General features: G+C 40.9%; 1 protein-coding gene across 1 annotated transcript in view; it reads left to right on the top strand.

Moving 5' to 3' along the window:
- Positions 1-11,572, top strand: part of LOC137306361 (tyrosine-protein kinase FRK-like) — a 29,896-nt gene extending 18,324 nt beyond the window's left edge. Inside the window, exons 4-8 of the mRNA XM_067975517.1 lie at positions 4,171-4,336; positions 9,287-9,445; positions 9,557-9,735; positions 10,571-10,727; positions 10,812-11,572. Of these exons, the coding sequence (XP_067831618.1) occupies positions 4,171-4,336; positions 9,287-9,445; positions 9,557-9,735; positions 10,571-10,727; positions 10,812-11,005 (855 nt within the window). The 3' untranslated portion in view covers positions 11,006-11,572. The remainder of the gene's footprint in view (positions 1-4,170; positions 4,337-9,286; positions 9,446-9,556; positions 9,736-10,570; positions 10,728-10,811) is intronic.
- The last annotated feature ends 972 nt before the right edge of the window (positions 11,573-12,544 follow it).

The following is a 12,544-nucleotide window of genomic DNA, read 5'->3' as shown; positions in this document are numbered from 1 at the left end:
TGGAAGGGGGCTGTTCAAAGTTTATTTTCCTGAGATGAGAGGGTTGTCCTTTAAGGAAAGATTGAGTGGAATGGGCCTATACTCTCTAAAGTTTAGAAGAATGAGAGGTGATCTCATTGAAACATACAAGATTCTAAGAGAGCTTGACAGAGTAGATGCTGAGAGGTTGTTTCCCCTGGCTGGAAAGTCTAGAACTAGGGGACAGAGTCTCAGGATAAGGGGTCGGCCATTTATGACTGAGATGAGGAGGAATTTCTTCACTCAGAGGGTTGTGAATCTTCGGAATTCTCTACCCCAGAGGGCTGTGGATGCTGAGTCATTGAATATGTATGTTCAAGGCTGAGATGGATAGATTTTTGGACTCTAGGGGAATCAAGGGATATGGGGATCGGGCGGGAAAGTGGAGTTGAGGTCAAAGATCAGCCATGATCTTATTGAATGGCAGAGCAGGCTCGAGGGGCCGTATGGCCTACTCCTGTTCCTGTTTTTTATGTTCTTACGTTTTTCTAAAAATATTCTCCGTTTCTTTGGGAGTCACTGGTGGGGCCCACTTCCATCCATCTAGAGGCTGGTATGCCTCAACTCACTTGGCATTCCGGTCTTTAGAGATTCCTTAATCTTCCTCAACACCTGTGAGATCCTCTCTGAAAGCCATAAAATTTCACTTGGGCCACCCAGCACCATACCCACTGATTAACCGATTGTTCAATATGGTGAGCAGCATGCACTAGATCCCCAGGTGAGATTTTTATCTTCTGCAAAAAGGAGCTCCATGATACTTTTAGAAATGCCCAGAATAGACACTCTGAGGCTGTCTCTTTACTATGACACCCAATATATCATTGATGAAGACATTGAATAAGATGAGTGAAAATGGACAAGCTTGCCTCGCTTCTTTTTTGTGAGTGATAGTTTCAGTGAGTCTCTTGTTGACTCTTATCTCTTGTGCGGAACCTTATCAAATGCCTTCTGAAAGTCCAGATAGATAACATCCATACTCACTCCCCTAGCCACCATGCCAGTGGCCTCCTGAGAAAATTCAACTAGATTAGCCAGACATGACCTACCCATCACAAATTCATGCTGACTCTCTTTGATCAGCTCATATTTGTCCAAATGATCAGTCACTTTGTCTGATGATAGATTCCAGTAACATCCTCACAACTGATGTTAAACTGACATGTCTGTAGTTACCTGGCTTTTCCCTCCCTCCCTTTTTAATTATGGAGTGACATTTGTAGTTTTTCAATCCATAGGCACAATTCCTGAATCTGGAGAGCTTTGGAAAATTACGACGAATGCATTTGCAGTTTCCTCACCTATTTATTTTAATAACATGGTGTGAAAACTATCTAGTCCTGGAGATTTGTCTGCCTAAAGTCCCATTATTTTCTCCATTACCATTTTTTGCATATATTAAATCCACTACGTTCCTCTGCTTGACTTATTTTTAGGTTCCCTTGTACTGTTGGTATTTTGTCCTCTTCCTCCACTGTGAAAACAGATATACAGTTCTTATTTAACAGGTCTGACATTTTCTTATTCTCCATTATAGTCTCAACTGAAATTATATTTAATGGGCTCACATTCCCTTTTACCACTCTCTCTTGATATATTTATGAAAAAACTTTCTTGCTGTTACCTTTGATAACCCTGCAATTGCAATTTTTTTTCCATATTTCCTTTGCACCTTTTGTTACTTTCTTTGTATTGCATTGTTGCTTTTTATAGCTCTCCCAGTCCCCTTTCTGCCCTCACCTGTTACTTCCTGCCCTGTCTGCTGATGGTGACCTGGTATCCTGTACCATCTTCACTACTCCTAGCAACCCATGGGGTGAACGTCTGCTCAAGAAAACTTTCTCGCTCCTGAATGTTGCGGAGCGTGTCCAGTCGACTCTCAAGCTGTGCAAACTTCTGCTCAAGGAATGCAACCTTGATGGTGTGAAAAGCCGTAAAAGAATCCCCCAACACCCAGCTGCATGTTCTTGCTGCTCTGCTTTGGGAAGCTGAGTAGCCAATTACATAGTTATGGCAGGGCTCCTGAAACAGTCAGCAATTCGTCAATCTCTTCATGACTGCAGGAAAAGGAAGACCACAATAGAAAAAAGAGACAAATAATCAGTGGTGCCCCTTTGGAGTGGGTCTTACAGGTGACCATCCTGTAACTCCAGGCTAGTTCCCATCATTGCTGCTTTTTCTTCTCGTCACAAATTTGTCACACAGCCAGGCAGACATTCTGTCAATAGGAAATTTACCAACATCAGAATATCATAGCACAGTACACCTTGGTAGGTGATTTTGGTACAGGATAGCAGATGCTTGTTCTTCTTGCGTTCCCGAAGGTATGGCTGACAAACAGCAAACTCACATAGCTTGAAGATGTCTTCCACTTTATGGTACATAATGGCATTGATACCTCCTCTAACAGGTGCTTGTGTCGGCTGAGTGGAACTCCAGGAACTTCGGGGCCTACAGCAATAATGTCTTTTCCATAATTGAGTTCCCAAAACTGTACAAAGTGCAAAGTGTCTAACCAATATTTTGTACAAATTTATCATGACTTCTTTACTCTTGTAGTCTATTACAAACCCCAAAATACTGTTGGCTCTTTTATAACTTTATCTAGCTGCACTCACACTTCCAGACAGTTATGTGTACTTGAATCCCTAGATCTTTGTTCATCTGTACCCTTCCATCCACCTGGTCTCAAAATGCCTTGAAATAATAGTGTAGAATAAGTGTATCATGGAAGCATCCAGAGTACCTGAGATCCACCTGCATCATGCTGTTCTAATGGTCACATAAATGAAAGTAATCCTTCCTATTTATAAATATCATAGGATTGGTGAAATGAGCCCATATGGCCACATAGGTTCCATTGTTGAGGACTTGCGCTCTTGGGAACCCAGTCACTCTGGAAAAATGAAGAGCCTTTTTTTGCTGTTGGTCATTTTCCTTTGGAACATTGATGAAATCCTTTGGCTGGCAAATAATGTCCAGCCAAGCAGCAGGCCTGTTTCTATTAACAGGGCAAAATAGTAGGTGCTGATTTTTAAAAAAGGAAAAATCAGCAATAAACTGTGAGATGAACAAAAAATCATCTACAAAACCAAATGACATACAGCTTTAAGAACCTAAGTGTTGAAGACTTTTTGTAATTGTGCCGTTTTTATACAGGTGCATAGTGATGATGTTGTGTTTGAGGAGCATACCATTTGAAAATCTGTCGGAAAATACCTGGCAGTATGTTCCTAGCGCACTGAGTCTATCCCTGATTTGCCACTCAAAGCCTTCATGAGCCACTGCCTCATTGAAGCAGAAAATCTCCCCTTTAAATCCTGCAGGAGCACAGATTTTCTGTCCCCCCCATCCCCTCTGGACAACCCTCAGCCTACTCTTTTCTAGAGAAAAGAGCCCCAGCCTATTCAGTCTTTCCTGATAGCTATAACCTCTCAGATCTGGTATCATCCTTGTAAATCTTTTCTGCACCTTCTCCGGTGCCTCTGAGAGTAGGATTGCTGTGCCCGTGGTTAATTTATTTTTCACTGTCATGCAGTTTGTGAACTTCCACTTGAAGCAAGTTCAGAGATATCACTTTTGTTATTGTTTGTTAATAGCAGAAATAAAAGTCAAAAACTAGCACGGGCACTACTGAATATCAAATCATATGAATTCATGTAGGAAAATGGTTCTGGAAATACTCCGGAAGCGTGAGTTAAATACAAAGAGGACAGAGATCCAATATAATAGGTTCCTCTGCTTGACACCCTGGAAATAAATGGTGTTTGCTAGTTTTTTTTTTACCAGTTTGATAGTATTACAGTATCCAATCTAATATGTGTTAGGATTGGCATGCTAAAGTAAAAGTTAAAACTAATTATTACTTAAAAGAAAATCACATAAATATTTGCAAAGGAAGAATATAAAAAGGATACAGGGAAATAGAATTAGAGTAGATACCTCCACTTGAAGAGCCAGCATTGGCACAGGAGCAATGGGCAAAATGGCCTCCTTCTTTGCTGTAATTTCTATGATTCTTTGATGAAATCTTTCTGCATCATTTTAAAATCTCATCTGTAAAATATTATAAACTTAGCTGTTATATCCCATTCTGACTGGTATTTACTTAATTTACATGTTCTTCCTAAATCAGTAATTGTTTATCAACAGAAAAAGCCAGCTCTTCGTCACTTATCATATAACACAGTGGACAAATGGGAAAGACCAAAAGAAGAATTCACTTTAGTAAAGTGCATAGGATCTGGTAATTATGGCGATGTGTGGAAAGCCATATGGAATGACAATGTACCTGTTGCTATTAAAATGTTGAAAGCAGGTAATCATATTTTTGAAAAGCAATTATTTTATTGTATTCTGTTTATGATTTAATTTAGTGGGGTGATTTTCATGTACTGTCTAAGTCGGTTCTAAGTGGTTAAGAACTTGTGCAAATCTTGGCAGATTGTTAATGTGCTAGCAACATGCACATTTCCAGGGTTAGATCATTATTATATTTATTCACAGCTCCAAGTGAAAATTTGGATCGGTGTAAGGAGGTAGTCTAGTGGTGGAATGAAAATTTGCCAGCCAGTGAAAAACGGAGAAATATGGACTGTCAGCTTCTCTGAGGGTAGACAGAAGTCAGGAGCAGAAGGGAGAGCATGTTTGGAGGAAGGAGGAGAAGCCTAGTCTCCCAGTGGCAATGGCAAAGTGGAGGGCTGTTAGAGCAACCTTTTCCAACCCCCTCCATGTCACTTCAATGCTGTAAGAAATGTAATGACTTGACAACGAGTGGTAAGGTAAGTATCAACAGCTGCTTCTGCCTCTGCCGTATGCCTTATAACTGGCATATTAGCGTAGATCAATGTAAATTTGTAAGAGAGACTTCACTGCTTCCACACATACTTTGGCACCTTCCTTCCATGTAGGGATATGTGTGCTCTTTGTCTCAGTGAAATGTCTACAAGCTGCAGGTGCATAAAGGATACTAATAGTGCCTCTTGCAATGTTCACCTTCTCCCCTTAGGAGAAGCATCCATAATACGATAGAAAAAAATGGCTACTGGGGCCAGGAAGGGAGGGGCAGGGTTCTCTTGTTCATTTAGCCCTTGCTCTCCCCCCCCAAGAGGAGGAATCAATAGAAATGCTGGGAAGACCTGTTGCAGAGGGAGTTGGTGATAGTCCCCTTTAAGGCCCACTGGGAGTGAACCCTGCCATATTTAAATGGTATCAAATGGGTGTGCCAAACCTCTCTGACCCATTTTCCCCAACTTCTGTCCCAAACCCACCTGAAATAATTACCACAACTATATAAGTGACAGTAAGCACACCAGTAAGGTATTCGTGAAGTGGCTACTGCTTGGAGGAAGCCGTTTTGTTTGCTGTAACTGAAGGTTGGCATTACTTTGCCTGTACATTGATTTATTTGTTACTTTGTTCTATCAGAGCTTTTCCTATTACTTTTAGTTAGTTCTGTAAAAAGTACAGCTTTAGACTGGCAGCACGGAGTTCCCAAAGGAATTCTATCTATTCCTTTGTTATGAAGAAGAGAAGGAAAAGGAGATGCTAATTTGGAGGCCGTTAGAATGAGGCATCACTGAACACATCTGTTCCCTACTCACTGATACCCACTCACCAGGGTTTACAAACCAATAAGGTCTTAGAAAGACTTTTCTGAATCGGGGACACAGAAGGCTACACTTCCTCCCAAATGTGCTTGCTGAAGACCTGCAGTCCACTTCCACCGATCAAGGACCCAGTGCTTTGAACTTCTTTGCAACTAGATCTTCCAGGCAGCATCTAGTGGCCTTTGCCACATTGGCCAGCCATTAGTTCACCACGGCATCAAGAAGGTTAATAAAGCTGTATTCATCAGGGCTGCACAATGGAACCAGAGAAACAAAGGGGAGTGAGAGAGAGAGTTGTCCAGATTTATAGAATGGCAGGGTTCCCACAGGTGTAGGGAGCAATTGACAGAATGCATATGAAACTCAAAGCTCCATATGACAGCACCGCACTTTTATGATCAGAAAATGCTTTCGTTCTATTAATGTGCAGCTAGTGTGTGATGCCGATCACCTTATTATGCCCATGCATGGCAAATATCCCGGAAATTGTCATGACAATTTTATCACCAACAACCTACCATACCAGTCCACATGACTCATGTATCAGGATACTTGCTTGGTGATCAGGGCTATCCCCTGCAGTCATGGCTAATGACGCCAGTAAGGTTTCTACAATCAAGGGGAGACAACAGATACAATGAGGCCATGCAACTACGAGACGTGTCATTGAGCAAACTATAGGAAATCTTAAGTTTCGCTTTTGGTGCCTGGATAAATCTAGTGGAGCCCTGCAATACAGTCCAGTGAGAGTCACTAGAATTATTGCAGCTTACATATTAAATAACATTGCAATGAAGAAAGGCTTGCTGCTTCCAGAAGCCGAAGGGGATGAAGATAACGATGGGGGGGGGGGGGAGGGGGGGAGAAAATCACCGAGTGTGCAGGAAGGGGAGAGTGGAGGACACAACTTATAACTTATGACTAAATGTTGACACACCAAATAAAATCACTTCACACCTGCCTGTTCTCCTCCACACCCTCACAAAGTCCCTCTTTGTCAAAGACTTGTTGCCAAATTCCTTTGTGAGACAGAAATCTATACTTCCACTGCCATCTTTCTACTCCTAATAGTTGCAAGCATACACTGAAATGAACTCAGACCTCCACATGCTCAAGTGGGTTTACTTTCCATAAGAACATTCACCAACATGAAATCTATTCACCCTAATACAACTTCTTCTTAGAAACATTCTGCCCTTTGTGTCAGTTAACTTGCTTGAGCTCCTAATTGACTTCTACAAGGTGGTTCCTGAGTAAGATAAGGTTCAGTAGTGGTTGGCTGGGATGGTCCCCTGAAACTTTATCGGCCTATGGTAATTCCTGTCTCAGGGAAGCAACTGTCCCGGGGGACCAGCTTCCAGCAGCCTTTCTCTTGCAGTGGTGAGGGGTGTTGGGTCCATGTCTAAAGATCCCTTACATGCAAGCATTGCAGTGGACCGTACGGAAGCAAGCTCATTGCCACTCTCTGGTGATGATGTGGAGATGCCGGTGATGGACTGGGGTTAACAATTGTAAACAATTTTACAACACCAAGTTATAGTCCAACGATTTTATTTTTAATCCCACAAGCTTTCGGGGGCTTTCCCCTTCCTCAGGCAGTGTGGAAAAGACAATTTCGAATCCTTTGCATTTTAAGATCACAGAACAAAGCCTGGTGATTTGAGGCTTTGTTTTGTGATCTTAAAATGCAAAGGATTCGAAATTGTCTTTTCCACACTGCCTGAGGAAGGGGAAAGCCCCCGAAAGCTTGTGGGATTAAAAATAAAATCGTTGGACTATAACTTGGTGTTGTAAAATTGTTTACAACTCTCTGGTGAGACAGTGACATCTGCTGTGACTACTGGTGCAGAGCACAGGCTCTGAGGCGCTAATGGTCAGTGTCATTACAGACCAAATAGCCCCAATCAGGTCTGCGCAGCCCTGTGAAAGTGCCCTACTCAAAGCATCTATTGAAGGCCAACAATGTCCTTTGAAGCTCTTTCTGACAATTTGATGTTGTAGAAATCTTCCAGACAGCCACTGTCTCCATGGTATTTTACACATCATGAGAAACTTCCTGCAACATTTTGTAGATGTGGGTGGTGGACCAACACAACACAACACAACACATATGTGTGGAAACCATCTCCACTGTCTCCAAATGAGATTGATGCTCCCTAATCATAGCTCCTTTGAAGATTGGACCCCTAAGGTCTTTATTCCTGGGTTTCGTAACCAAAGGCAGTTGTTTCTCCACCCTCCATGGAAAAACAGCTCTCTCCCTCACTTCCACTCCCGGGTCCTCATTCTCACCAGTGCTCAGTGTTTCACCCCTTTTAGTTCAACATTCGATTGGATTTGTTGTTTGCTGCTCTGCATTGGTTGAACATGTTGGTCCCAAAATTCTGATTATGACCAAAATCGAAACCTAATGGAAACCTCTTAAACAGGAAACAGAACCTAGTCCCACTGAGATTCTGCTCATATTTTAGTAAGTCATTTTCTGGTGCGGAAACAAAGATTCAGGGGAATTTCCAGATCAGATGGAATTGATTAAATACCTCAATACCACTTGCTCCATTTGGAACAGAAGATGCTGAGGTAAACACTTTTTCTGGTTTTCCCTTCACTATTCTGATTTTCCAGCCTCTCCATTGGGATAGGCATCACTAATGCACCTTACAGGTGCAGGTCACCTGCCCCAAGCATGCAAATGACTCAGTCCCCACAATTTGGGATGGGTTCCCTTCACCTCAGGTGGACTATAGGTCTTCTCCGCCACTCTTCTGCCAGTGGAACAGTCCTATCAGAATTTTGGGGCCCTTGTGTATCAAGTCTACTAAGATACCTAAGTGTTTTTCAACTTCGTCCTTCATCCTTAGATGTTTCAAAATCGTTTATGGAGTACGCGTGTTGCCCACTTTTCCTTCCTATGTACAGTACTTTACATTTGTTTGTTTTAATTCTATCATTTCTAAGCTGCCTCCTTCAATTCCACTGCCTCTCCCAGTTTGCTATCATCTGCAAATTTGACCAATTTGCATTGGGCTTCTGACTCTAGGTCATTGATGTAAATTAGAAATAGTAGTGGTCCCAATACCAAGCCCTGGGGTACTCCACTTAGTACCACTGCCACCCCCCCATCCTGATATATTATCACCACAGATTATATCCCACCACCTGCAACATTCATAAATCCTTTCTGACAATAAATATGCACAATACACGCCAAAAAGATGCAACCAGTTTATCTCCCTATTTAAGTTCTGTGTCTCTGCTTTAATGTTTAGCTCCCCATTGCTTGACATTGATGGCAGTGGAGATTGTGTGTCATCTATGTCCTAATCTTGTGCTCTTTCCATGTGACATCTCAGTGGGAGGGACAAGTATGGAGGCACGTTGCTGCATCTCAATGGGGACTTTGTGACTCGCCAGTTGTGATTTCCGCTCCCCCCCACCCCAATTCCCGCCTTTCTGCTGGGCCATGAGATGGCCCTGCCATTACTGCCAGCACTTTTTCTCCTGTGCTAACTGGTTGCTCTTGTCCACCACCGGCCTCTTCTGTAGTTTTCTAAGGGAGACTACTCAATTGGGTAGATGGGTCATCACATTGAGCAGCAGTGTTTTACCTGTATTTGGAAATTTCCTTGCTGAATAAAACTGTAATAATGTATTTACAGGTGCAACAGATCCTGGCAATTTTATGAAAGAAGCACAAATTATGAAGAACTTCCAACACCAGAATCTGATCCCTCTGTATGCTATATGCACCAGAAAGCAACCTTTGTACATTGTCACTGAATTGATGAAACATGGAGATCTCCTGAAGTATTTAAGGAGCGAGTATCTGGAATACTTTAAGGCTGAACAAATTTTCAGATCATTCTGACAACCAACTATTGTGTTCTGAGAATATATTCAAATACTTTATGTGGTGCATCTCTTTTCAGGATCTGAAGGCTGTTTTACAGTCGCACAATTAATAGACATGGCAGTTCAGGTTGCTGCTGGGATGTTATACCTTGAATCCAACCATTACATTCATCTGGATTTAGCAGCAAGAAATATTCTTGTGGGAGACAACAACATTTGCAAAATTTCAGACTTTGGACTTACTAAATTGTTAAAGGTAGGCACAGAATAGACTTGTGTAAACAAACAGTGATGAAGAACTTGGTGATGTTTTAAGCTCACTTGCTTTCTATCAGCTTCCATTAGTATTGTCATGTGAACGACTTAACTCAGATTCAAAACTGTATTTGAACAGTATCATTCACGCTGCTACATTTTATTTAAATCTGGGGGAAGGGCAAATTAATTAATAATATTCTTTTTGTCATGCTCCAATATCTGATTTTTTTGTTGTTTTATTTACCTTTCCTTCATTTATATTTATGTGCTCATCGAAGTAAGGGATGCTAATGATGGGGAACAGAACATTTCCACTTCTTGGCACTCAAGTACTCCCAGTTTGATTGCACTATAGCCAATGACAAAAGAAAGCTTGCTGTACGTTGCCATAATAATGTGCCATAACTCTCAACCTCAGGGGTGCACCTTGCACAGCACCTGTGTGAATTTTTTCCTTTACATCAGCCAACTGTCTGAGTGCAACTTCCAATTGAATGACAATTGTGACAAAGGATAGTTTTCAGCTGTGAACCCAATTTCACAATTCCACTGTGGAGCTCACCTAATGGCAATGCATATTAGAAATTGGAGTGCATGAGGCACGTGACTTTCCAACCATTTAAAATAAATGGGATGAAGTTGCATTAAAATAGTGGACCTCGGAATGTCATATGAATGCTTTAAGCATTTGTTCACTATTATCATCAACAGTAATTTTTAAGCTACTATGTTGTTTTAAATTAATCTTATGATCCTTGTTAGGTTATAAAAATGTGAAAGTTTGGTTATGTAATTAACAGAAAAGTATTATAGCTGCATACTTCTCGCAACAGGGTGTCACTGCTTCCACAGTACACGACGATCAACTTCCTATTAAGTGGACTGCTCCAGAAGTTGCAACTACGAATCAGGTTTCTATGAAATCCGATGTGTGGTCCTTCGGGATTGTTCTGTTTGAGATCACTACATATGGGAAAGTACCATATCCTGGTAAGTGTACTAATATACAGTATATCATTTTATTGATTAATATTTTTTTACTTCAGCTTAGACTGAAATTTTCTGAAATTGCAGGCATGTCAAATAGAGAGGCCTTATTTGAACTGGTCCAAGGTTACAGGATGCCACGTCCTAATGGCTGTCCACAACCCATCTACAACATTATGAGAGAATGCTGGAATAAAGTTCCATCTCAAAGGCCATCATTTAGTACACTGAAACCACAACTGGAAGACTTCATCATAACCAATTTCAGTCCTCTGTATTAACCATCTTTGAAATGAGAGAGACTTTTATTTTATTTGAGGTTACCAACAAAATGGAAAAAGGCTTCAAAATGAATATTGTTATTGTATGTTTTAAAAGTGCATATCCCAATTCTTCTATTATCACATGGCCTTTGTATAAATATTGTACAAAAGCACTCTGCTGTCATTTTGATATGATAACCAATGTACAGCCACTTGTCACAAAGAAGTAAATGTTATAAAGTTGGTACAACTGTGCAGCAAATTTGGATTGAAACAGATCTTTTTATTTAGTGCTATTGAGTTTCACTGTGTTGCTAATTATTACAGTAAAAAAAAGTGCTAAAATATCTGCAGTTATAGCTAAGCCTGATTGCGAGTTGCTGTACAATGTCCAGAAAAAAAATCAAGTAATCTTTTTGATGTATTTATAAAGTCACAGCATTACAAATGCATACCATGCAATGTTTTCATTTCTACATTTAATAGCACACAACATAATCCAGACCATTGTCAATTCTGCTTCTTCTCCGATGCAGCTGTATAATTTCTTGTTTTGAGTACCTGTTTCCCCATTTCTGTACAGCAGATTTGAGTCAGCTTTCAAATCAGGAAATAAATAAGCAATGCGCCTTGGACCCTGGGCCCTGTATTATTCATATATGCCAACCGAGAAAACAAATGAAAGATGGCCAAAAGCTTCAAAAAAAAGCTGACACAACCCCCAAAAAGCTGATAACTGAAATATAGACCTGTGACATATGAAGACAAGTAGTTAAACTGAAAATGCAGCGGGACATGGGGTTGGCATAACCTGTGCTACAGATACATCCAACATTCTGTCACTTTTATTACAGTACAGAAAAACAGTTAGCAGCTCTGGTGATTTAGAAATTACTGAAGAGGGATGTGAGTGCTGAAGACCCTGTCAGAGTGCTTTGATTTTTGATACCTGGTTTGGTACATTTATTAGCATTTTGGAGACGACTGTAATTCTGAATGTGAATCGCAGTATAATTCTTTAATTTAGTAAAACACATCTTCACTCCCTATTTTATTTCCAAGCTTTGGCAATTCCACAAGTACAGTGACAGGAATTAGGCTTACTCAGCAATTGATGAGCACTGCAATGCAGGGTCCCTGTGGTTTCAACAGGTTGAGCCAGTGCAACAACAATGAACATGGCTCATTATAGCCCCAGATTTTATTCCAATTAGGCCAAAGCCCCATAATGTGACTGAGGAGTCTGTTAAGTGTTCAAGTTGCTTAGTTCCCATTTGGGTTGAATTGAGAAATAGGAAAGGATCTATAGTGGGAATTGTATATAGGACCCCTGGCAGCAGCTCTGAAGTGCTAGATTGTATAAATGCAAAGATTAGACAAGCATGTAAGAAAGGCATAGTGGTCTTAATGGGGGACTTTAACCTTCACATAGATTGGGAAAAGCAGGTGAGCAACTGTCAGAAAGGTAGTGAATTTCTTGAGTGTGTTCGGGATAGTTTTCTACAGCTGTATGTCCTGGAGGCAACAAGGGGGCAAGCCATACTAGATTTAGTAATG

Source organism: Heptranchias perlo, chromosome 3, assembly GCF_035084215.1.
Source record: "Heptranchias perlo isolate sHepPer1 chromosome 3, sHepPer1.hap1, whole genome shotgun sequence".
Lineage (NCBI taxonomy): Eukaryota > Metazoa > Chordata > Chondrichthyes > Hexanchiformes > Hexanchidae > Heptranchias > Heptranchias perlo.
This window is presented reverse-complemented; position numbering and strand designations above follow the sequence as displayed.